This window comes from Oncorhynchus nerka, linkage group LG15 (assembly GCF_034236695.1).
Source record: "Oncorhynchus nerka isolate Pitt River linkage group LG15, Oner_Uvic_2.0, whole genome shotgun sequence".
In the NCBI taxonomy this organism is placed as follows: domain Eukaryota; kingdom Metazoa; phylum Chordata; class Actinopteri; order Salmoniformes; family Salmonidae; genus Oncorhynchus; species Oncorhynchus nerka.
The window spans coordinates 89,558,326-89,585,092 of record NC_088410.1 but is presented as its reverse complement, the minus strand read 5'-3'; the positions used below and the strand labels follow the sequence as shown (position 1 = coordinate 89,585,092).

General features: G+C 43.4%; 1 protein-coding gene across 1 annotated transcript; it reads left to right on the top strand.

The window, feature by feature from the left end:
- The first annotated feature begins 8,711 nt into the window (after positions 1–8,711).
- LOC115143493 (neurofilament medium polypeptide-like) lies at positions 8,712–24,815 on the top strand. The gene is made up of 6 exons (XM_029683966.2): positions 8,712–9,215; positions 14,712–15,190; positions 17,048–17,195; positions 17,630–18,024; positions 23,884–24,065; positions 24,552–24,815. The coding sequence occupies exons 1-5, from the start codon at positions 8,937–8,939 to the stop codon at positions 24,020–24,022; spliced, it is 1,440 nt and encodes a 479-aa protein (XP_029539826.2). The 5' UTR covers positions 8,712–8,936; the 3' UTR covers positions 24,023–24,065; positions 24,552–24,815.
- The last annotated feature ends 1,952 nt before the right edge of the window (positions 24,816–26,767 follow it).

The window sequence follows — 26,767 nt, the reverse complement described above, 5'->3', positions numbered from 1 at the left end:
ACATACTAGAACTGAGTTATCACTCATCGAAGTCTAGTATCTGGGAAAATCTGGTTAATGATTATATAATTGATTAAGTGTCTCTTTCCTTTTAGAATGTTGACAGCTGTATAGGAAACATTGTATTGCTAAGACGCTCAAAATTAACTTAATAGCTACACTCACTGACACAGGATAAACTTTATCCACAAACCGGTAAATTGCCCCTCACTATAGCTTAACTCAAATCTATTTGCACTTCTCCACATGGCCAGACTTGGTGGTCTTCTCCCTTTTTAATGTTTTTATGCTGATCTTTGAAAATTGCCATGAAGTCAAATAGACACCAAAGTTGACATACTCTACAAATAACTATCTATGCCAGTGGTTGCAAAAAAGGTTATAGTCCCATACCCCTTCAAACATTCAACCTCCAGCTGCGTACCCCCTCGCACTCTAAAATGTTTGTTTTTTTGCCATCATTGTAAGCCTGCCACACAGACTATACGATACATTTATTAAACATAAGAATGAAATGATGCACATAACTGCAATGTTGGGTTGTATTGGAGAGAGTCTCAGTCTTAAATCACTTTCCACACAGTCTGTGCCCGTATTTAGTTTTCATGCTAGTGAGGGCTGAGAATCCACTCTCACATAGGTACATGGTTGCAAAGGGCATCAGGGCATCACTTAACAACTGGATTTGCCAAGGTATGATACTCTTGAGCACAGCCCTATCCAGAAATCTGGCAGTGGCTTCTGATTAAATACAATTTTCACAGAACTGCTTGTTGCAATTTCGATGACGCTCTCTTGGTCAGATATCGGTAAGTGGACTGGAGGCAGGGCATGAAAGGGATAATGAATCCAGTTGTTTGTGTCTTCCGTTTCGGGAAAGTACCTGCGTAATTGCGCACCCAGCTCACTCAGGTGCTTCGCTTTATTATGTTTTACATTGTCCGTAAGCTTGAGTTCATTTGCACACAAAAAAATCATACAATGATGAAAAGACCTGTGTGTTGTCCTTGTTAATGCAGACAGAGAAGAGCTCCAAATTCTTAATCATAGCCTCAATTTTGTCCCGCATATTGAATTAATATAGTTGCGGAGAGTCCTTGTAATCCTAGATTCAGATCATTCAGGCGAGAAAAAACATCACCCAGATAATCATGTGAGAAACTCATCATCATGCAAGCGATCAGACAAGTGAAGATCATTCAGGCGAGAAAAAACATCACCCAGATAGTCATGTGAGAAACTCATCATCATGCAAGCGATCAGACAAGTGAAAATTATGGTCAGTAAAGAAAACTTTGAGCACATCTCTCAATTTAAAAAAACGTATCAATACTTTTCCCTTTGATAACCAGTGCACTATGTTGTGAAAGCGTTACATGGTCGCTGTCCATATCATTGTATAATGCAGAACATACACGAGAGTCCAGGAGCCTTGCTTTAACAATGTTTTTTAAATTGTTTTCTCCACAATTTTGTGGTATCCAATTGGTAGTTACAGTCTTGTCTCATCGCTGCAAAGCCCGTATGGACTCAGTCGAGGTGAAGGTCGAGATCGGTGCATCCTCCAAAACACAACCCAACCAAGTCGCACTGCTTCTTGACACAATGCCCACTTAACCCGGAAGTCAGCCGCACCAACGTGTCGGAGGAAACACTGTGCACCTGGCGACCGTGTCAGCGTGCACTGTGCCAGGCCCGCCACAAGAGTTGTTAGTGCACGATGGGACAAGGACATCCCTGCCGGCCAAACCTTCCCCTAACCCGGACAATGCTGGGCCAATTGAGCGCCGCCCCATAGGTCTCCCGGTCGCATGTGACAGAGCCTGGACTCGAACCCAGAATCTCTAGTGGCCTTAGACCCCTGCACCACTCAGGAGGCCTTGGTTTAACAAAGTTTACAACTTTCACTGTAGTGTCCCCTTGGCAGCAAGAGCCTCTCGGTGGATGAGGCAGTGTACCCAAGTGGCGTCGGTAGCAACTGCTTGCACGCGCGTTACCACTCCACTATGTCTCCATGTCATGGCTTTTGCGCCATCAGTACAGATACCAACACATCTTGACCACCAAAGTCCATTTGATGTCACAAAGCTGTCCGGTATTTTTTTAAATATCCTCTCTTATTGTCCTGGTCTCCAGAAGAGGATGTCTTTCTTAATTGACCCCCCATGAATGTAACGGACATATACCAGGAGATGTGCCAGGTCAGCCACGTCTGTTGTGTCATCCAGCTGTAATGCATATAATTCACTGGCTTGTATGCGAGGCAGTAATTGTTTCAAATCATCTCCTGCCATGTCACTGATGCGTCGTGAAACAGTGTTGTTTGATGAAGGCATTGTCTGTATAATTTTTTGGAGACTTTTCCCCCAGCACTGTCCCAGCCATATCTGCGACAGCAGGAATAATTAAGTCCTCCACAATAGTATGGGTCTTGCCTGTCCCAGCCACTCGGTAGCTCACCATATAAGACGCTTCTTGCCCCTTCTTATTAATGGTATCTGTTGCTTTTATACATGTCTTACTACTTACTAAAATTTTGAAATTTCCAACCCCAACTACAACATTTTCAGCCTAGATAGAACTGCCAAAGGTGGTGAAGTTGCAATCTACTGCAGAGATAGCCTGCAGAGTTCTGTCATGCTATCCAGGTCTGTGCCCAAACAGTTCGAGGTTCTACTTTTAGAAATCCACCTTTCCAGAAATTAGTCCTTCACTGTTGCCGCTTGTTTATAGACCCCCCTCAGCTCCAAGTTGTGCCCTGGACACCATATGTGAATTAATTGCCCCCCATTTAACTTCAGAGATTGTACCGCTAGGTGACCTAAACTGTGATATGCTTAACACCCCGGCCATCCTACGTTCTAAGCTAGATGCCCTCAATCTCATCCAAATTATCGTGGAACCTACCAGGTACAACTCTAAATCTGTAAACACGGTGTCGTGACGTTGTATTAGTTAATGTGACGACTGTTGCTCATCGAATGATTAAAGGTTTCTAATTGCGTGATTAACTGAATCAAGCTATTATTAACTCATTAACCTGGGGCACATTGGGAAAATTAGTTTTATTGAGTTTCTATTTCCCAAATTAACTCAAAGAATATCAGAACATCGATTTTACAACAGCCACTAATTAATCAGTTACCTCTACAGTCTCGTTCTGAACGTCGCATAATCCAGGAATCTGCACGGACCCGGGTCTCACCAATGAGTTCGTACCACACCAATGTTAGTTGAGTATTTATTTACTAGAAAACTAAAATGATGATAAAAGATACACATACACAAAAACACATTCTAGGCTATTGATTAGAACTTTGTATAATGGGCCAACACACTATGGCACGTGTTACCCAAAATGGGGATTTAAAAGAGAGAGAAAAGGAGAAAGTACACGAGAGAAATATACATTTGGGTCAATTTGTCAGCTATGCTTATTCTCACCCTAGCTTTGCCCCAAACTGCCACTCTTATGGGTCAGAATATAATGATGTAATTACGTGGGGAAGGTCTCCGTGGATTCCCCGCGTGGACCGTTCAGGCTGCTCAATGACGCACTTCTCCGGCGCAACTCAATTGTCCTCACGATGTCAGTGTCCTTTTGGCTTAGGAGTCTGTTCCCTTGCCCTTGCTCTGGAAGGGCTCTTCTGAGGACAGACAGCTCTGTAGCTCAGAGCTCACAGCGTGAGGAATGAAACAGTGTAGATACCATGATTCAATGGGGAGTGGAGGCTAGGTGGTCCGACTTGAATTCACCCGCTTAGACACAGCTACTCATCCGTAGCTTGGGTAGAAAAATATGTGTTTGTCTTCACACTTGTTGCGTTTTGAGTTCGTTGACTTTTTAGACCTCGGCTGCAGCTTGGGTCACTTAGTCTGATATGTTAATTCTTCACTCACAGGTTTTATACCCTCAGGTCAGAAGTGGGCGTAACTGCCTTTAGGGCAATTCTCTGGGTATACCAAGATAAGAGGCAAGGTCTAGAAAGGCAAGGTTACTCAAATCCAATTTTAGACAACTAACTTCACATTTAATCTTTACCAAAACATTATCTTTGATTTGGACATTTTCTATACAACATACGATGTATAAACATCAAACATATACTAGGAAAACTCTTAACGTTGCATTGTTTTCGTAATAACGTCATCTATTAACCCTTAATAACAAAACAAAAATTACGTACATTTTCATATTACATCTATCGTCATGACCACCATTGTGGCTGACGGAAACCATTGTTCCAAAGTCCCTTTATTTCATGTTAAATGTTCTTTGGCTGGTTCTCCATAGTGACAGGACAAAGGAATTTGTCTGTGGCCTAAGATTTACCATGGGCGTGAGGGGTCATAAAACCCCCACATCTTCAGACCCCTAGATCTCTCCTCCTCTATTGGGGTTGAGAGATAATCTGTAGTGCATTTACATTTACATTTAAGTCATTTAGCAGACGCTCTTATCCAGAGCGACTTACAACTTGGTGCTTTCACCTTATGACATCCAGTGGAACAGCCACTTTACAATAGTGCATCTAGGTCTTTTAAGGGGGGGGGGGGGGGGGAAGGATTACTTTATCCTATCCTAGGTATTCCTAGGTGTTGTGGTCTCCTGTAACCTGACCTGATCAGGACAGGCATGAGAACGGGCACCCTCATAGATTTCATCCTAACCAACCTGCCCTCTAAATACACCTCTGCTGTCTTCAACTGCGATCACTGCCTCATTGCCTGCGTCCGTAATGGGTCTGCGGTAAACGACCACCCCTCATCACTGTCAAACGCTCCCTAAAACACTTCAGTGAGAAGGCCTTTCTAATCAACCTGGCCCGGGTATCCTGGAAGGATATTGACCTCATTCCATCTGTAGAGAATGCCTGCTTATTCTTAAAAATTGCTTTCCTCACCATCTTAAATAAGCATGCCATGTTCAACAAATATAGCCCTTGGTTCACTCCAGACTTGACTGCCCTTGACCATCACAAAAACATCCTGTGGTGTAATGCATTAGCATCAAATAGCCCCTGTGATATGCAACTTTTCAGGAAAGTTAGGAACCAATATACACAGGCAGTTAGAAAAGCAAAGGCTAGCTTTTTCAAACAGAAATTTGCATCTTGTAGCACAAACTCCAAAACGTTCTGGGACACTGTAAAGTCCATGGAGAATAAGATCACCTCCTCCCATTAGCCCACTGCACAGAGGCTAGGAAATCTACTATAATCGAGAATTTCAATAATCATTTTTCTATGGCTGGCCATGCTTTCCAACTCGCTACACCTACCCCGGTCAACAGCTCTGCACCCCCCACAGCAACTTGCCCAAGGCTCCCCATTTCTCCTTCACTCAAATACAGATAGCTGATGTTCTGAAAGAGCTGCAAAATCTGGACCCCTACAAATCAGCCGGGCTAGACAATCTGGACCCTCTCTTTCTAAAATGATGTGCCGAAATTGTTGCAACTCCTATTACTAGCCTGTTCAACCTCTCTTTCGTATCGTCTGAGATTCCCAAAGATTTGAAAGCTTCCGTGGTCATCCCCCTCTTCAAAAGGGGTGACACTCTAGACCCAAACTGCTACAGACCTATATCTATCCTACCCTGTCTTTCTAAGGTCTTCAAAAGCCAAGTTAACAAACAGATTACCGACCATTTCGAATCCCACCGTACCTTCTCCGCTAATGCAATCTGGTTTCAGAGCTGGTCACGGGAGCATAAATTTCAGTCTCTCGATGTGCAAAACTGATAGAGACATACCCCAAGCGACTTACAGCTGTAATCGCAGCAAAAGGTGGCGCTACAAAGTTTTAACTTAAGGGGGCTGAATAATTTTGCACACCCAATTTTTCAGTTTTTGATTTGTTAAAAATGTTTGAAATATCCAATAAATGTCGTTCCACTTCATGATTGTGTCCCACTTGTTGTTGATTCTTCACAAAAAAATACAGTTTTATATCTTTATGTTTGAAGCCTGAAATGTGGCAAAAGGTCGCAAAGTTCAAGGGGGCCGAATACTTTCGCAAGGCACTGTATTTCTGCTTTTTGTGACTCCTATCTTTGGCTGGGAAAATGGCTGTGTCACTACACTGGACGGCTCTGACTTAAAATATGTGGACAACTACAAATACCTAGGTGTCTGGTTAGACTGTAAACTCGCCTTCCAGACTCATATTAACCTCTCCAGGGCTAGTGTCCCACCTGGCCAACATCCAGTGAGATTGCAGAGTGCCAACTTCAAATACAGAAATACTCATTATGAAAATTCACAAAAAAGATACATATTTTACATAGGTTTAAAGATGAACTTCTTGTGAATCCAACCACGGTGTCAGATTTAAAAAATGTTTTACGGCGAAAGCATACCTTACAATTATTTGAGAACATAACCCAGCAGACAAATCATTACAAACAGTAACCAGCCAAGCAGAAGAGTTAAACAAGTCAGAAATAGAGATACAATTAATCCCTTACCTTTGATGATCTTCATATGGTTGCACTCAGAAGACATTCATTTACTCAATACATGTTCCTTTTGTTCGATAAAGACTCTTTATATCCAAAAAACTCAGTTTTGTTTACGCATTTTCTTCAGTAATCCACAGGCTCAAACGCAGTCAAAACAGGCAGACAAAAAATCCAAATTGTATCCGTAAAGTTCATAGAAACATGTCCAACGATGTTTATATTCAATCCTTGTTTTTAGCCTAAATGAACTATAATATTTCAACAAGACAATAACGTTGTCAATATAAAAGGTAAACAAGAAAGGCACGCTCTCGGGATTGCGCATGAAAAAGCTCTGTGACTCGACAAGGATCCACTCATTCAGACTGGTCTTACTCCCTCATTTATCAGAATACAAGCCTGAAACAATTTCTAAATACTGTTGACATCTAGTGGAAAGCATAGGAACTGCAATTTGAGTCATAAGTCAATGGATACTGTAATGGCATCGAATAGAAAACTACAAAACCAACAAACAAAAAACTACTTCCTGAATGGAGTTTTCTCAGGTTTTCACCTGCCAAATAAGTTATGTTATATTCACAGACACTATTTTAACAGTTTTGGAAACTTTGGAGTGGTTTCTATCCAAATCTACCAGTTATATGCATATTGTATCTTCTGGGCCTGAGTAGCAGGTCGTTTAATTTGGGCATGCTTTTCATCCAAAATTCCAAATGCTGCCCCCTACCGTAGAGAAGTAAGCATCTCCAATCCAAAATTAAATCTAGAATTGGCTTCCTATATCGCAACAAAGCATCCTTTACTCATGCTGCCAAACATACCCTCGTAAAACTGACCATCCTACCGATCCTCGACTTGAGTGATGTCATCTATAAAATAGCCTCCGAAACTCTACTCAACAAACTGGATGCAGTCTATCACAGTGCCATCCGTTTTGTCACCAAAGCCCCATACACTACCCACCATTGCGACCTGTTCGCTCTCGTTGGTTGGCCCTCGCTTCATACGTGTCGTCAAACCCACTGGCTACAGGTTATCTACAAGTCTCTGCTAGGTAAAGCCCCGCCTTATCTCAGCTCACTGGTCACCATAGCAGCACCCACTCGTAGCATGCGCTCCAGCAAGTATATCTCACTGGTCACCACCAAAGCCAATTCCTCCTTTGGTCGTCTTTCCTTCCAGTTCTCTGCTGCCAATGACTGGAACGAACTGCAAAAATCTCTGAAGCTGGAGACTCATATCTCCCTCACTAGCTTTAAGGACCAGCTGTCAGAGCAGCTCACAGATCACTGCACCTGTGCATAGCCCATCTATCTACCTACCTCATCCCCATACAGTATTTATTTATTTATCTTGCTCCTTTGCACCCCAGTATCTCTACTTGCACATTCATCTTATGCACATCTACCATTCCAGTGTTTAATTGCTATATTGTAATTACTTTGCCACCATGGCCTATTTATTGCACTCACTGTATATAGACTTTTTGTTTTCTTTTGTTCTACTGTATTATTGACTATGTTTTGTTTATTCCATGTGTAACTCTGTGTTGTTGTGTGTGTCGAATTGCTATGCTTTATCTTGGCCAGGTCGCAGTTGCAAATGAGAACTTGTTCTCAACTAGCCTACCTGGTTAAATAATGGTGAGAAAAAAAAGAGAAAAAAAACCTTTTAGAATTAATAATTTTACAGTGTGTGGCTCACTGCTGGGCCTGACCTGTATAATCTTATGGTGATGCAGTATGTAGGCCAGTTTTGAGCATGACCCAGGCATATACTGGGCCAGAAAAATACAAAGTATGTGGCCCACAGCTGTACCCGAATAATTTCTCTATTTGGGTTGGAGAGGGGCAGGGCTCAGGGAACATTTTAAATTGTGATTAACAGCAGTGGCCCTGCTAAACAAATCATGGCAAAATACATTTTTTCGAAATATATTTACTGTATGTTCACATGTGCAAGAAAATTATTGGTATATTTCTTACATACATTTTCCTAAGACCTAAATATGTTCAACTGTCAAAATATATATATGACCATAGGCCTACTACATTAGTTTTCTGAGGTGTCATAGAAAATGGGTTAAAACGCACATTGTCCATATAATATCAGATCAAACTTCAATAAAGAGGCGTATAACACGTGACAGTAGCCTTTAAATAAACATTGTATGCAAGTTACATTCGATTACAAAACACATTGAGCTCTAGGCTACTAGAGCAACTCTCGACCACAACGACCACAACGAGGAACGAGGGGGTGTCACGCTTCTGATACTAACATTAGAACACTTGCCTGACTTCAGTAAATGTCCAATGAATGAACGGGGTGTTGCAGAGTAGAGAGAGCACAGTAGCATACCCTAATAAATCGAAGCACCACTTTATCTCGAGCAAGACGAGTGCCATCATTCTCCCTGTCTCACGTCTCCTGTGTACGCGAGTCTCTCTCCAGGGAACAAGGTATCCAAAATGACTAAGCGCAAATCAAAGACTGCCGCCAACTTCAAGCCAGAGCGCGAGGACAACTCTTTCTTAATAGAATCCCACCCAGTGTCCGAGTCACGAAGAAGAGTAAATCAAGTTGCGCTGCCATGCATGTTGTTCCTTATCGTCGCGATTGGAGGGGCATCCGCGGGCTGGTTTTGCCTGCAACAGCAACAATCCATTGATCAGCTATCAGAAACGTTTAGGGCCATGCAAATAAGAATCACCAAGTTTCAGCAGCAGATGGGGCTGAGAGACGCACAGGTAATGGACTGATCTGATTCTGAAATTGTCATATGACCATGAGTAGGCTATGTCGTTGATCTTTGCAATAATGTAAATCAAATGAGCCCGGCTGAGAATGAGAAGGGCTTTGGAGTTGTTATTAAAGCATTGACAGAATATACACTGAATAAAATTATAAACGCAACATGTGAAATGTTGGTGGTCCCATGTTTCATGAGCTGAAATATAAGATCCCAGAAATGTTCCATATGCAGTAAAAGTTCATTTTTCCCTGTTAGTGAACATTTCTCCATTGCCAAGGTAATCCACCCATCTGACACGTGTGGCATATCAAGAAGCTGATTAAACAGCCTGATCATTACACAGTTACACCTTGTGCTGGGGACAATAAAATGGCAATCTAAAATGGGTAGTTTTGTCACAAGATACAATGCCACAGATGTCTCAAGTTTTGAGGGAGCGTGCAATTGGCATGCTAACTGCAGGAATGTCCACCAGAGCTTTTGCCAGATCATTTAATGTTCATTTCTCTACCATAATCCGCCTCCTTCGTCATTTATAAGAATTTGGCAGTACGTTCAACCGGCCTCACATCCGCAGACCACGAATATGGCATTGTGTGGGAGAGTGGTTTGCTGATGTCAAGGTTGTGAACAGAATGCCCCATGGTGCCGGTGGAGTTATGGTATGGGCAGACATAAGCTACGGACAATGAACACAATTGCATTTTATCGATGGCAGTTTGAATGCACAGAGATACCGTGACGAGATCCTGAGACCCATTTTTTTTTATGTTATCTGTGACCAACAGATGCATATCTGTATTCACAGCCATGGGAAATCCATAGGTTAGTGCCTAACGAAATTATTTCATGTGACTGATTTCCTTAACTCAGTAAAATCTTTGAAATTGTTGCGTGTTGTTTATATTTTTGTTCTGTATAAAATATGAAAATGTATATATATTTATATTTTGTCATCATCAGTTTATGTTGATGTTCTGATCATGATTGAATACCAGCATGTGCCATGTGCATAGGATGTCTACAGCTCTTTTTGAATTGATCTTTTTGGTGAATGTCGGGAATCGAATCGCATCGGTGAAAGAGATGTTCATTTGGCTCCCTGTTTTGCATACTGTTACGACTGCTTTATGAGCTCAGAACAACGTTTTTCTGCAGATATGTTACAAAATAATTATCTAAAGAGGGTGAATCCTCGCTTCAGAAACAATAATTAGTGGGGATAGGACGTAAATCTGAGCCAGGTAAACATTTATTTGTATGCTCATTTCACAATCTGACATAATGGTAGCCTACCCTTTCCGCTATTCATGGTTATAGATCTTTTCGGGAACTGAGCCAAATGACTCGGCTCACCGAAAACACTTGGAATGCCCATCGCTACAGCATATAGTTCCACAGTAGGTTCTATAACAGGGTTCCACAGTAGGTGGCTATTTGGCACTCCAAGTTTTCTGAGCACATACATTTTGTTTATGGACATAAAATAATATTAAGTCACTATGAAATCAGTTCAAAGTCATTTTAATTTCAGAAATCTATTCCCAAGTATTTCCACTGAGAATTTAGAGGCATATGTGGTCATATCCCAATGTAAACAAGGGTTGAAATAATTCTGTTTTTGTCAAATACTATATCTGTTTGGGATTATTGTGATCAATTTGCGGTGAACAAATTGATTATAACTTTGTTCCGGCCCTCTGACCATCTGCTCAATGAAAAATTGGCCCATGGCTGAATGTAATTGGGGACCCCTGGCTTATACTGTACACATGCATACAGGATAGGATAGCTATCTATATATAGAATGCTACCAGTCTGCAAGTTCATGCTCATGTTTCCCAACCACACATGTTGAAATGAATGGAAATGACATTTGTTAAGCAACGGAAGAAACAGCAGCAGCTGTTTAAAGATCAGTCAGGACCTCCCTCTACCCTTTAACACTACCAAGCTATTTTCACAGCCCTGTATGCCAGCAGCTTGCCTGGCTACCCAGACTCCTTGCTCTGACCAAAAGCTATGTCACGTCCATGGACATTAGTTTCTTCTCCGCAATGGATCTGAGTACATCCCCGACCCTTTACCGAATGCTAACACATTCGGGGCTGTCTGATTGATCCAGAAGCCAATAGGTTGGGCCAGAGCCAGAAAACACGTGGGTAAAGCGTAAAGCGGCAGTTTGAAAATCCGTCATTGGCTTGGATGCTGTGATTGGTTAGAGACTCTGTGATTGGTTAGAGTTGTTTTGTACAACACCCCTCGTGCCACTCGTCAGCACAAACAACTTAAATGATGGCAGTCTCAGACCAAAGTATGTGGCGAAAGACAGAGCAGCGGAAGATTTAGTATGAGTTGTCAGGCTAACCAGAAACGGCTGTATGACTGAATGTCCTTGTAGGTAACAGATATTAAACGTGGGTGAGGAAAGTCTTTGCTTATGAACATAATCAGAAAGCCTGCACAAAACAGCATATATTCCTCTTCACTGTAACCAGAACCGCAATACAGTATTGCAGGTTCTCTTTCTTAGTTCTTGGTGTTTGTTGTTGGTCCAGCACGGATGTGGAGAATATTTTCCTATTCCTTGTGTATTACTGGAATCAGAATTTCTATGTGAATAACAGGGATGAGCAGTTGCCGATAAGGTCAATCCAAATCTATTTGTTTTTTTACAAGTTGCAACAGGGAGACAACTCCAGCACAGAATCAGAGAAATGTCTAACTAGCCGTCTCTGAGAAGGCCTTTACATCCTAAATCAGCAGACAACTTCTCTGGAAACACCAGCCAGAAAGTCTTGTTAGGAAGTCAAAACAAAATGCAGGGGCTTTGTAAGCTGCTACAGAATCACACAAGCATTTGTCGGTCCTTACACCTCCAGACCGGCGTCAATCACTATCTACAGATATTTGATAAATATTTCATCTCTAACATAAAACATCGAGTCTAGTGACCATCAACCCTCAACTCTCCCAAACAGAACACTGGAAATCATGTGTATTACAGAAAGGTAAAAAATATAAATATGCTAAACATTGTGTTAATCACTCTAAACTGAATTAATCTGATTCATCTTTCTTTTTTTTTTTCACCTTTATTTAACCAGGTAGGCTAGTTGAGAACAAGTTCTCATTTGCAACTGCGACCTGGCCAAGATAAAGCATAGCAGTGTGAGCAGACAAACACAGAGTTACACATGGAGTAAACAATTAACAAGTCAATAACACAGTAGGAAAAAAAAGGGGAGTCTATATACATTGTGTGCAAAAGGCATGAGGAGGTAGGCGAATAATTACAATTTTGCAGATTAATACTGGAGTGATAAATGATCAGATGGTCATGTACAGGTAGAGATATTGGTGTGCAAAAGAGCAGAAAAGTAAATAAATAAAAACAGTATGGGGATGAGGTAGGTAAAAATGGGTGGGCTATTTGCCTATAGGCTATGTACAGCTGCAGCGATTGGTTAGCTGCTCAGATAGCAGATTTTTGCAATTCGTTCCAGTCACAGGCAGCAGAGAACTGGAACGAAAGGCGGCCAAATGAGGTGTTGGCTTTAGGGATGATCAGTGAGATACACCTGCTGGAGCGCGTGCTACGGATGGGTGTTGCCATCGTGACCAGTGAACTGAGATAAGGCGGAGCTTTACCTAGCATGGACTTGTAGATGACCTGGAGCCAGTGGGTCTGGCGACGAATATGTAGCGAGGGCCAGCCGACTAGAGCGTACAAGTCGCAGTGGTGGGTGGTATAAGGTGCTTTAGTGACAAAACGGATGGCACTGTGATAAACTGCATCCAGTTTGCTGAGTAGAGTGTTGGAAGCAATTTTGTAGATGACATCGCCGAAGTCGAGGATCGGTAGGATAGTCAGTTTTACTAGGGTAAGTTTGGCGGCGTGAGTGAAGGAGGCTTAAATATTGCCATTACGACTACTCAATACCACAACTTGTTTTCCTCATAATTGCAGTGTAACTACACCGATATAATAATGTAACTGCAGCACAAGCTTTTGGGGCTTTTTAAATATTCTTATTTAGTCTATTGTAGTAAATGAACGGACAACAATACTTTTACTGATACTTCCAGCTATTTTGCTTCTACCTTACCTGTAGTTAAGTCATTATACTGTACATTGCCTCTTTCTTCAAGTGCTGGATTTTCATCATCAGTGGCCAATCCACCATTCATTCTGACCTTAACTCCAACCCTCCGCTGTCCACAGATGAACCCATATTTCCTAGTATAATCCTATTTAGCTATTTATTTTTGCAATACATCCCTCCATTTTACTATGAGGTTTTAAAGGGGTACTGAACCTCCCTATTTGTAACTTTTCTACCGATATTGACCTAACATTAACAATCATACCTCGACCTGAATCCAAACTTGAGCCACTGATTGACAGTAGCATAACATATGATCTATTGATTCTGTTTCAATGCCCCATATATTCAGCATTCTTTTTGTAGCAAGTGTTTTATATAATAGCTTAAATTGTAACAAACTGATTGATGTGTCAATTGTTGTTTTACATGTCAGTTCATAGACCCAATGCCAAGGTATTGGGACATTAAAAACCTGTTCCCAACTGACTTGATTTTATGTGGTATTGCTGTCAAACCTTTTGACTTTAATTCTTTGGGCTAGGGGGCAGTATTTTGACGTCCAGATGAAAAGCGTGTCCAAAGTAAAGTGCCTCTTACTCAGGCCCGGAAGCTAGGATATGCATAGAATTGATAGATTTGGATAAGAAACACTCTAATGTTTCTAGAACTGTTAAAATAATGTCTGTGAATATAACAGCACTGATATGGCAGGCGAAACCCCAAGGACAAATCATCCAAAAATAATAGCTTACTACTGTTTCCAATGGCTCTCATGTTTATTATGAGGCAAAACCCTCCCAGATTGCAGTTCCTACAGCTTCCACTAGATGTCAACAGTCTTTAGAAAGAGTTTCAGGCTTGTTTTTGGAAAAAAATGGCTAAAATTTGTAGTTTTTCTAAGTGGCTCCCATTTTGGCTGTAGTGTTTGCATACGCGTGGATAAGAGCGGGTTCTTTGTTGTTTATCTCCGGTAAAGACAATAACGATTCTCCGTCTGGTGGAGAAGTTTGGTGGAGGGCCATTTCCGTTCAATTGATACTTTTGCCTCTTCCCTTCATTTTTAACCCCTTAATGTTATCATTAGATCTAACAATTCAATGCCAGTAGCAAATATGTATGTATGGTGACAGAGGGCAACCCTCTTTTACGCCTCTTGACAATTCAAAGTTCTCAGAGAAGTAACCCTTATTTATTATTATTTAGGATTGTTGTACATGACTTTTACCCATCTTATGAGAGACTTTCCAAATTTGAAGAAATTCAAGCACTTATAAACAAATTCTAGACGTATCAAATGATTTCTCAAAATCTGCTATAAAGATTATACCTTGTTTCTCTGGAACACAAGCTTTAACTGATATCTGTTTTGTAACCAAGCCCAGATGAGATCAGGAGGTCTGATCGAGGAGAGGATACTGGCTTTGGAGGCAGCTCAGAAACAGGCCCAGCAGAAGGCGGAGGTTACCCTGGTAATGTCAGAGCAGTTGAAGAGCATCGACCTCAAATCCCAGTTGTGGGCACTCCACAACGAGATGAACACCAGGCTGGCTGAGTTCCAGCAGGTAGCCATCTCCTCCGCAGCCCTGCAGGCCATGATGAAGAACAAGAGCGATGACTTTGAGTCGATCAAGGAGAGCGTGGCGGCCGTTTCGAGCTCCAACTCTGCGCTAGCTTTGAGCTTGGCGAGGATGACCAGCACAGTGGACAACGTCAAATCCAGTCTGGACGAGCAGGTGTCTACGGTGGACGGCTTGACGTCACAGCTGGAAGGACAGGTCACTGAGCAGAGGGAACTGAGAGAGTTTCTGAGTCTTGACAGGATAGTGCTTCATAACAACCACCAGGAAGTGGGTGAAATAAAGTAAGCTTGGGTTTTGTGAATCTTATGATTAACTTCATGCATGAACTCACTCACTAGCTACAGTGGGGCAAAAATGTATTTAGTCTGCCACCAATTGTGCAAGTTCTCCCACTTAAAAAGATGAGAGAGGCCTGTAATTTATCATCATAGGTACACTTCAACTATGACAGACAAAATGAGAAAGAAAAAAAAATCCAGAAAATCACATTGTAGGATTTTTAATGAATTTATTTGCAAATTATGGTGGAAAATAAGTATTTGGTCACCTACAAACAAGCAAGATTTCTGTCTCTCACAGACCTTTTAACTTCTTCTTTAAGAGGATCCTCTGTCCTCCACTCGTTACCTGTATTAATGGCACCTGTTTGAACTTGTTATCGGTATAAAAGACACCTGTCCACAACCTCAAACAGTCACACTCCAAACTCCACTATGGCCAAGACCAAAGAGCTGTCAAAGGACACCAGAAACAAAATTGTAGACCTGCACCAGGCTGGGAAGACTGCATCTGCAATAGGTAAGCAGCTTGGTTTGAAGAAATCAACTGTGGGAGCAATTATTGGGAAATGGAAGACATACAAGACCACTGATAATCTCCCTCGATCTGGGGCTCCACGCAAGATCTCACCCCGTGGGGTCAAAATGATCACAAGAACGGTGAGCAAAAATCCCAGAACCACACGGGGGGACCTAGTGAATGAACTGCAGAGAGCTGGGACCAAAGTAACAAAGCCTACCATCAGTAACACACTACGCCGCCAGGGACTCAAATCCTGCAGTGCCAAACATGTCCCCCTGCTTAAACCAGTACATGTCCAGGCACGTCTGAAGTTTGCTAGAGAGCATTTGGATGATCCAGAAGAAGATTGGGAGAATGTCATATGATCAGATGAAACCAAAATATAACTTTTTGGTAAAAACTCAACTCGTCGTGTTTGGAGGACAAAGAATGCTGAGTTGCATCCAAAGAACACCATACTTACTGTGAAGCATGGGGGTGGAAACATCATGCTTTGGGGCTGTTTTTCTGCAAAGGGACCAGGACGACTGATCCGTGTAAAGGAAAGAATGAATGGGGCCATGTATTGTGAGATTTTGAGTGAAAACCTCCTTCCATCAGTAAGGGCATTGAAGATGAAACGTGGCTGGGTCTTTCAGCATGACAATGATCCCAAACACACCGCCCGGGCAATGAAGGAGTGGCTTCGTAAGAAGCATTTCAAGGTCCTGGAGTGGCCTAGCCAGTCTCCAGATCTCAACCCCATAGAAAATCTTTGGAGGGAGTTGAAAGTCTGTGTTGCCCAGCAACAGCCCCAAAACATCACTGCTCTAGAGGAGATCTGCATGGAGGAATGGGCCAAAATATCAGCAACAGTGTGTGAAAACCTTGTGAAGACTTAGAGAAAACGTTTGATCTCTGTCATTGCCAACAAAGGATATATAACAAAGTATTGAGATAAAGTTTTGCTATGGACCAAATACTTATTTTCCACCATAATTTGCAAATAAATTCATTAAAAATCCTACAATGTGATTTTCTGGATTTTTTTCCTTCTCATTTCTCATTTTGTCTGTCATATATGTACCTATGATGAAAATTACAGGCCTCTCTCATCTTTTTAAGTGGGAGAACTTGCACAATTGGTGGCTGACTAAATACTTTTTTGCCTCACTGTATATGAATAGTGAAAGTTACTTGATGGCTGTAATTTATTTGTCTTGACTATAGGCAGGAGCTTGTCCTGACAGAAGCATGGTTTTTCTTGGTCAAGTCACATGCTTAGATAAAATATACCATTTCAAATGTTGGTTCTAATATTCTATGGCTCATTGAGTCTCTATCTGTCTGTGTTTCAGGGAGTTGCTGGAGGAATGGCAGGTCAAGAAGGCCCAGACTCTGGAGCAGCAGCTGCAGTTAGTGACCAGGACCCTGGATGAGCAGCACATCAGCTCCCAAAGCATGCACCCCCATCTCAAGAGGCAGCTGGAGGCTGTTCACAGCCAGGTAGGCCCCACTTCCACCACAGCTAATTATTATATTTCTATATCCGTAGACTGCAAGGAAAAGGAACAATAAAGTATTCCTCATCTTCTAGATTTTTTAATGAAAGAACATATCATGGTTTTGAGGCTTATAGTGTAGACTTACACACAGTGCTCTTACAAAAGTAATTATATCTGCTTTCTGACACATACAGTAAGTTAGTCAAGTATTGTATAACTTCAGGTTCACTTAATAGATCGCTCTGATCTGTAAACACCAAACTAGCGTGATCAGAGAAAAGCAAATCCTTTTATCGACAAAGGGTTGAAAACTAATATAAAACGAATATTGGAGAGGAGCATTGTAAGTGTGTAACTCTTTCAGACACCATACACGATGACCCATGCTCGAGTGCCCTCTTGAATGTACAGTACGGATTGTTCTCTGTGTTCTAGCTGGTGAATGGTGGTCCACTCAGCCAAGAGGAAGTAGACTCCGAGGCGGCAGAGGCCTCGGAAATGGCAGAATGGGAGCATGAGGTAACAGAGGAAGAACCTGCTGAGGAGGAGGTAGAGGAGGACTTTACTGAGGAGGCAGTGGAACAGGAAGCTGAAGAGGAGGGCGTTACTGAGGAGGCAGTGGAACAGGAAGCTGAAGAGGAGGAAATGGAGCAGGAGGAGTCAGTGGGAAAGGAAGTGACAGAGGAGCCAGAAAAACAGCTAGTTGTAGTGGAGTCATTGGAAGATGGTGTTACAGAAGAGCAACTGGAGGAGGAGGAGCCAAAGGATGAGGAAGAGGAGATTGATGATGACAATGACTTCCCAGAGGACTGGTCTCCTGAGGAGCAATGGTAGGAGGAGGAAAAGGTTCAGGTACACATTGCTGACTCTGGTATGGCTAGAGCAGACATTTTGACAATTGAAACATTACTGTATTGAAAGAAGTGGAGGCCACTCAACCAACATGAGGCATGGTGCATTAACAAAAATTTGATAAGGCGCAACGCTAACTCACCATTAAAAACATTATTTTATTCAAGCAATTATTAATAGCCTGACAAAATTATGACGTAGGGGCCTATATGTACATGTCCATTCCCTCTGTATCATTTTATTGATGAAGGCCTGAAATGTGACATTTTGAATAGTTGCTTGAATAACATAATGACACAGTATGTCTTTAATGGTGAGTGAGTGTGGGCCATTTCCTTTTTAATTAATCATACTTTACTGCATTGCCAGAAATTAAATTACATTTGACCAAAATGGTGAGGTCTTATGGAAATATTAAAGATATATTTCTAAAGATAAAGACGAGTGCCTATCGAGGACCCACTCCTCAAGACCCACACCCTCATACAGGGTCTTTAAAGTTCAAAAGGAATACTTCAGATAAAAATAAAGACTCTGTCAGTGCCAACTGTTAACAGTTGTCTGTACCTAAGTAAGCAGTCTGAAGTTTTCAGTTCTTTGTTTAAATTTGAATTTCAGAGCAATAACATCAGTTTTTAAGATGAGTGACAAAAGCTACTTTCCAATTTGTTGGCAAAGCCGCAGAACACTTACCACCTTGGTTATGAACTTATTTGATAATGTTTCAGTTGTAAAATGTCCTTACTAAAAAGTTGTAAATCAAAAATGTGTGTGATTATTTGGTTTTGATTTATGTAAATACATTTTCTTAACTGTCCATATTATTGACCTAGCCTACATTCAGTAGCTGGGATTATTAATGGAGCCTCATTTTATTTCTGTCATGTTATAGATGTGACATTTTCAAACCTGCAAATTGCATCACAGATGTCATTGATGCACTTTTGTAATAAAAAAAAGTGTATACTTTATTTATTTACCTCTGCTTCTGTCCTCTTATTTGTTGTAGTTAATTATAGCCTAACAATGATTTAAACCTCGATTTACAAGAAAGCTGTTAAAATATAATTCTTCAGCTCATGGTTTAAGTTAATTTATTTGAGCAACTGAAAGCTTGCCTCTGTCTAAAAGAGAATGGAATGAAACCTTGACCGTAATTTGATCTGTAACAAAACACCTTCGCACAACCTCTCCCCATATGTTATTTATGGTGTTGGCTTAGCCTATGGCACGAAGAACAGTATAGCCCTGTGCTGGACCTGCTGTACATGTGGTTGGAGTTTCCCCTGTCTGGTGCTGGACATGTTGTACATGTGGTTGGAGTTTCCCCTTTCTAGTGATGGACATGTTGTACATGTGGTTGGAGTTTCCCCTGTCTGGTGCTGGACATGTACATGTGGTTGGAGTTTCCCCTTTCTAGTGATGGACATGTTGTACATGTGGTTGGAGTTTCCCCTGTCTGGTGCTGGACATGTTGTACATGTGGTTGGAGTTTCCCCTGTCTGGTGCTGGACATGTTGTACATGTGGTTGGAGTTTCCCCTGTCTGGTGCTGGACATGCTGTACATGTGGTTGGAGTTTCCCTGTCTGGTGCTGGACATGTTGTACATGTGGTTGGAGTTTCCCCTGTCTGGTGCTGGACATGTTGTACATGTGGTTGGAGTTTCCCCTGTCTGGTGCTGGACATGCTGTACATGTGGTTGGAGTTTCCCCTGTCTGGTGCTGGACATGTTGTACATGTGGTTGGAGTTTCCCCTGTCTGGTGCTGGACATGTTGTACATGTGGTTGGAGTTTCCCCTGTCTGGTGCTGGACATGCTGTACATGTGGTTGGAGTTTCCCCTGTCTGGTACTGGACAAGTTGTACATGTGGTTGGAGTTTCCCCTGTCTGGTGCTGGACATGTTGTACATGTGGTTGGAGTTTCCCCTTTCTAGTGATGGACATGTTGTACATGTGGTTGGAGTTTCCCCTGTCTGGTGCTGGACATGTACATGTGGTTGGAGTTTCCCCTTTCTAGTGATGGACATGTTGTACATGTGGTTGGAGTTTCCCCTGTCTGGTGCTGGACATGTTGTACATGTGGTTGGAGTTTCCCCTGTCTGGTGCTGGACATGTTGTACATGTGGTTGGAGTTTCCCCTGTCTGGTGCTGGACATGCTGTACATGTGGTTGGAGTTTCCCCTGTCTGGTGCTGGACATGTTGTACATGTGGTTGGAGTTTCCCCTGTCTGGTGCTGGACATGTTGTACATGTGGTTGGAGTTTCCCCTGTCTGGTGCTGGACATGCTGTACATGTGGTTGGAGTTTCCCCTGTCTGGTGCTGGACATGTTGTACAGTTTCCCCTGTCTGGTGCTGGACATGTTGTACATGTGGTTGGAGTTTCCCCTGTCTGGTGCTGGACATGTTGTACATGTGGTTGGAGTTTCCCCTGTCTGGTGCTGGACATGTTGTACATGTGGTTGGAGTTTCCCCTGTCTGGTGCTGGACATGTTGTACATGTGGTTGGAGTTTCCCCTGTCTGGTGCTGGACATGTTGTACATGTGGTTGGAGTTTCCCTGTCTGGTGCTGGACATGTTGTACATGTGGTTGGAGTTTCCCTTGTCTGGTGCTGGACATGTTGTACATGTGGTTGGAGTTTCCCCTGTCTGGTGCTGGACATGCTGTACATGTGGTTGGAGTTTCCCCTGTCTGGTACTGGACATGTTGTACATGTGGTTGGAGTTTCCCCTGTCTGGTGCTGGACATGTTGTACATGTGGTTGGAGTTTCCCCTGTCTGGTGCTGGACATGTTGTACATGTGGTTGGAGTTTCCCCTGTCTGGTACTGGACATGCTGTTCTTTTTCCGCCAGGCTTTTTGTGAGCTCTTTGGAAACTTTGTATAATGCCACCAGGTGGTGCCAATATCTACAGGTCAGTGTCTCATCCTCACTGTGTGACAAAGTGTGACCGAGACTTGTCCATACAGTTCTGATATTATCACCCAGTTCTGGTAGTAAAATATTACCATGAGATGGTGCCAACATGTTCATTTCCATATACTGTTCAGATAATATAGATTACCAACCTGGTGTGTGATTAAACTTTGATGAACACTGTTTTCTTGATTAATCTTGTGGAATGGTATTACTGTAAATATCACTTTTCAATTGGTCTGAGCAAAAACATTGGGTAGATATTAATCTTGGTTAACCAAGGACAAAAATCTTGTGTAATTATGTCCACAAGAGATTAGATAGAGATAGCTATATGGCTTGCTGTAATATTTCAGGCCAGAAATGTAATTTCTGCTATTGTTACCTTTCATATTATGCTCATATCCCTCTCTGTAAAGTGAAGATAGTGATTATTTGTCCATAAGGTATGTATATTGTATTTATAGCATGCTGAAGCCAAAAGATATTCTTAGACAGGCACTGACCACTAACCCATCAGGGGAGCACTAATCAAAGGAAGTAGAGATTATGAGCACCAGCCAAAATGACTTCCTGTTGTTGTCATCATTTTCCTCTACCCCCACGCTCTCCCCCTCTCTCCCTCTCTCCAGATCCCTTCCTACCCTCCTCTCTCCCCCTCTCCCCAGATTTCTCGTACCCCCCTCTATCCTTCACCCCAGTTCCCCTCCTACCCCCTTCTCTCCCTCTCTCCAGATCCCCTCCTACCCCCTCTCCCTTTCTCCAGATCCCCTCCTACCCTTCTCTCTCCCCCTGTCTCCAGATTCCCTCCTATCCCCCTCTCTCCCCCTCTCTGCAGTTCCCCCATACCCCCTCTCTCCCTCTCTGCAGAGCCCGTTCATACCCCGTCTCTCCCTACTACTCCCCTCTCTCCCTCTCTCCAGATCCTCTCTCCTGCACTCTCTCTCTCTCCAGATCCCCTCCTACCCTCTCTCTCCCTTTCTCAAGGTCCATCTTATCCCCCCCTCTCCCTTTCTCCAGATCCCTCCTACCCCCTCTCTCCCTTTCTCCAGATCCCTCCTACCCCCTCTCCCCCTCTCTCCAGATCCCCTCCTACCCCTATTTCTCCAGATCCCTCCTACCCCCTGCTCCCTCGTTCCCTCTCTCCAGATCCCCCTTCTAAGCCTTCTCTTCAGATCCCCTTCTACCCCCTCTCTCCAGATCCCCTCCTACCCATCCTACCCCCTCTCTCCAGATCCCCTCCTACCCCTTCTCTCTCCCTCTCTCCAGGGCCCCTCCTACCCCGGCTCTCCAGATCCCCTCCTACCCCGGCTCTCCAGATCCCCTACTACCCCTTCTCTCCCCTCTCTCCAGATCCCCTCCTACCCCCTCTCTCCAGATCCCCTCCTAACCCACTCTCCAGATCCCCTCCTACCCCTTCTACCCCCTCTCTCCAGATCCCATCCTACCCCCCTGTTTCCAGATCCCCTCCTACACCTTCTCTTTCACTCTCTCCAGATCCCCTTCTACCCCTCTCTCTAGATCCCCTCCTACCCCTCCTACCCCCTCTCTCCAGATCCCCTCCTACCCCTTCTCTCTCCGTCTCTCCAGGTCCCCTCCTACCCCGGCTCTCCAGATCCCCTCCTAACCCTTCTCTCCCCTCTCTCCAGATCCCCTCCTAACCCTCTCTCCAGATCCCCTCCTAACCCTTCTCTCCCCCTCTCTCCAGATCCCCTCCTACCCCACTCTCCAGGTCCCCTCTTACCCCTTCTCTCTCCAGATCCCCTCCTAACCTCCTCTCTCCAGATCCCTTCCTACCTTTTCTCTCTCTCGAGGAAAGGATCCCCTCCTATCTCCCTCTCTGCAGATCCGCCCTCCTACCCCCTCTTTCGCTTTCTCTAGATCCCTCCTACCCCCATCTCTCCCTTTCTCCAGATCCCTCCTACCCCCTCTCTCCCTTTCTCCAGATCCCTCCTACACCCCCTCTCCCCTTCTCCAGATCCCTCCTACACCCTCTCTCCCCCTTCTCCAGATCCCTCCTACCCCCTCTCTCCCTTTCTCCAGATCCCTCCTACAGCCCCTCTCCCCCTTCTCCAGATTCCCTCCTACCCCCTCTCTCCCTTTCTCCAGATCCCTCCTACACCCCCTCTCCCCCTTCTCCAGATCCCTCCTTCCCCCACCCCCTCTCTCCAGATCCCTCCTACCACCCTCTCTCCCTCTCCAGATTCCCTCCTACCCCCATATCTCCCTTTCTCCAGATCCCCTCCTACCCCCTGCTCCCTCTCTCCCTCTCCAGATCCTCCCCTACCCCCCTCTCTGCAGATCCCCTCCTACCCCTCCATATCTCCCTCTCTCCAGATCCCCTCCTACCCCTTCTGTCTCTCTGCTGCATCATGCACACACTAACAAGGGAATTCTGGCAGCCATGTTTGTGACGCTGTGAAATTAGATATAAAAATGACGAATTACATTTTTTTATTATCTTCATAACAAATTCCAATGTCCAACAAATCCATATTAGTCCATAGCTCAGACCAAAGGGTGATTAAAGAAAGAGGGGGAAAGAGAGACAGTGAGGCAGAAAGAGAGAGAGCGAGAGGCTGTCAGGCAGAATGAGAGCCGGGTGCTTTACTTTGAAGTTTTCATTTTTGTTGAATCACCACAGTCCAGAGAGTGCTCTCATTAGCGACATTGCTGTCAAGTCCCAGGCAGTGTCCCTCCCCATACAGTCTACAGCACCGCCCAGCGCCCACCCTCTTCCTCCTCCACAGCTCCCTCCCTTTTGCTACTCACCTTCCACTCATCTCATCTCAGGATCACTCAACATCACCTGGAGTGAGATCACACTCCTGACCACAGCTATTTCTGTATCAATAGAACTCTATTATTTTGATCCTGACAATCCTGACTCTGTCCCTTCACCACCTTCATTCACATCACAGGGATTTGAACTGTTGGTTGGACCGGACCGCTGGACCCCACGTGAACCTCATGCAGTGGAGATTATCCTGCAGCGATGTCATCTCATCTCTCCCCCCGCAACGCAAAGGATCAGCCACGCACAAGAAAGTCATCCACTGATTCGTCTCCCGCTAAACCCTCGCCGACCTCCAGAAGCCTCAAAGTAAGAACAGATTACTTCTCTTTTCTATGGGCAATAACAAGGAGACGCCTAGGCTGCCTTTTGGAAACATTGCCATGTGTTGAAAAAAGCTATGGATCAGATAAAATGCCACGCTTGACTTAGAACTTTAACCATTAGTTTTGAGCTCTCCAGACTAGCCAAGCACTATGTTGATGTCTAATACCATAGGTGTTATGGCATACTGTTCATGATTTTAGTGGAAACCTTTGTAATTGTTTCATGAAGATTGTAGTGAGCGATGGTGATTAGCCCTCTTGAGCCAAGTGGCTTATGTGGGAGTAAATTTGACTAAAGGAATAGGAAGTTTCAGACTCAGCTGCATGGATGTAACTATTCAAATATAATTGTAAAACACATTAAACATACAAAGTGTACTCATACACAGACTCTCTCTCTCTCTCTCTCTCTCTCTCTCTCTCTCTCTCTCTCTCTCTCTCTCTCTCTCTCTCTCTTTGTGAGGTCCAGAATCCGTCCAATACAGCCTCAGCATTTTACTCCCACGACTGGTCGTATAAGTGTCAGATAACTTTTGAGTTTCCATGACATCATCAGCTCCATGCAATTTTTTCACAAGGAAGAAAGTTGCCTCGGAATTTGACTGAGAGGAGTCCTGTGTAACTTAAAAAAAGAGACAGCTGACATATATACAACTCAGATTGTCATTGAAGATACTTATCAGACAGGATCAACTAGATCAAACCCTTTCAGAGGCATGCATTCAAGTGGGTCCCCCTGATATCACCCTGGATAAGACTCAGCACGTTCCTGCACACAAGCCAGCCGGGAAAACAAAACAGGGAAATGTTTAAGAAGTTATAATAAGAAGTTGATCTCAACTGTTTACTCAAGCAGTGATACGATATATATACAAATAAATATATATATATATAAACAACCATATTGTTTATATATATATATGAACCAGCTGTTCATGCCTTTTTTCATATATATATGATGTAAAGAATATGGTTGTTTATATTTATATATATATATCGTATCACTGCTTGAGTAAACAGTTGAGATCAACTTCTTATTATAACTTCTTAAACATTTCCCTGTTTTGTTTTCCCGGCTGGCTTGTGTGCAGGAACGTGCTGAGTCTTATCCAGGGTGATATCAGGGGGACCCACTTGAACGCATGCCTCTGAAAATGTGATATATATATATATATATATATATATATATATCACATTTTCTTCTTTGGATGAGCTAGTCAGCAGATAGGAAGTCCCCCATCGGATCTAACAGAGTAGGAGGGGAGCACAAAGAAAGACTGGCCTGGTCCACAAACAACCACTAGCTCCAACATTCTGGGCACTGGTGTGAATCTGAAAGGATTCTATTGGTGTAATGATTAATCAATACAAGCCTACTAGAGAACCAGATGGACCCACAACCATATTGTTTACATCATCCAACTATTTCTGATCTACATGAAATGCCTAGGGGTTAGATATTATAGGGTTATTCCTGGCTGGGTCTGGTTGTGGTGGAGGGGTTAGATATTATAGGGGTTATTCCTGGCTGGGTTGGTCATGGTGGAAGGGTTAGATATTATAAGGGTTATTCCTGGCTGGGTTGGTCATGGTGGAGGGCTTAGATATTATAAGGGTTATTCCTGGCTGGGTTGGTCATGGTGGAAGGGTTAGATATTATAGGGGTTATTCCTGGCTGGGTTGGTCATGGTGGAGGGGTTAGATATTATAGGGGTTATTCCTGGCTGGGTTGGTCATGGTGGAGGGGTTAGATATTATAAGGGTTATTCCTGGCTGGGTTGGTCATGGTGGAAGGGTTAGATATTATAGGGGTTATTCCTGGCTGGGTTGGTCATGGTGGAAGGGTTAGATATTATAGGGGTTATTCCTGGCTGGGTTGGTCATGGTGGAGGGGTTAGATATTATAAGGGTTATTCCTGGCTGGGTTGGTCATGGTGGAGGGTTAGATATTATAAGGGTTATTCCTGGCTGGGTTGGTCATGGTGGAAGGGTTAGATATTATAAGGGTTATTCCTGGCTGGGTTGGTCATGGTGGAGGGTTAGATATTATAAGGGTTATTCCTGGCTGGGTTGGTCATGGTGGAAGGGTTAGATATTATAGGGGTTATTCCTGGCTGGGTTGGTCATGGTGGAGGGTTAGATATTATAAGGGTTATTCCTGGCTGGGTTGGTCATGGTGGAAGGGTTAGATATTATAAGGGTTATTCCTGGCTGGGTTGGTCATGGTGGAAGGGTTAGATATTATAAGGGTTATTCCTGGCTGGGTTGGTCATGGTGGAAGGGTTAGATATTATAAGGGTTATTCCTGGCTGGGTTGGTCATGGTGGAAGGGTTAGATATTATAAGGGTTATTCCTGGCTGGGTTGGTCATGGTGGAAGGGTTAGATATTATAAGGGTTATTCCTGGCTGGGTTGGTCATGGTGGAGGGGTTAGATATTATAGGGGTTATTCCTGGCTGGGTTGGTCATGGTGGAAGGGTTAGATATTATAAGGGTTATTCCTGGCTGGGTTGGTCATGGTGGAGGGGTTAGATATTATAGGGGTTATTCCTGGCTGGGTTGGTCATGGTGGAGGGGTTAGATATTATAGGGGTTATTCCTGGCTGGGTTGGTCATGGTGGAGGGGTTACATATTATAGGGGTTATTCCTGGCTGGGTTGGTCATGGTGGAAGGGTTAGATATTA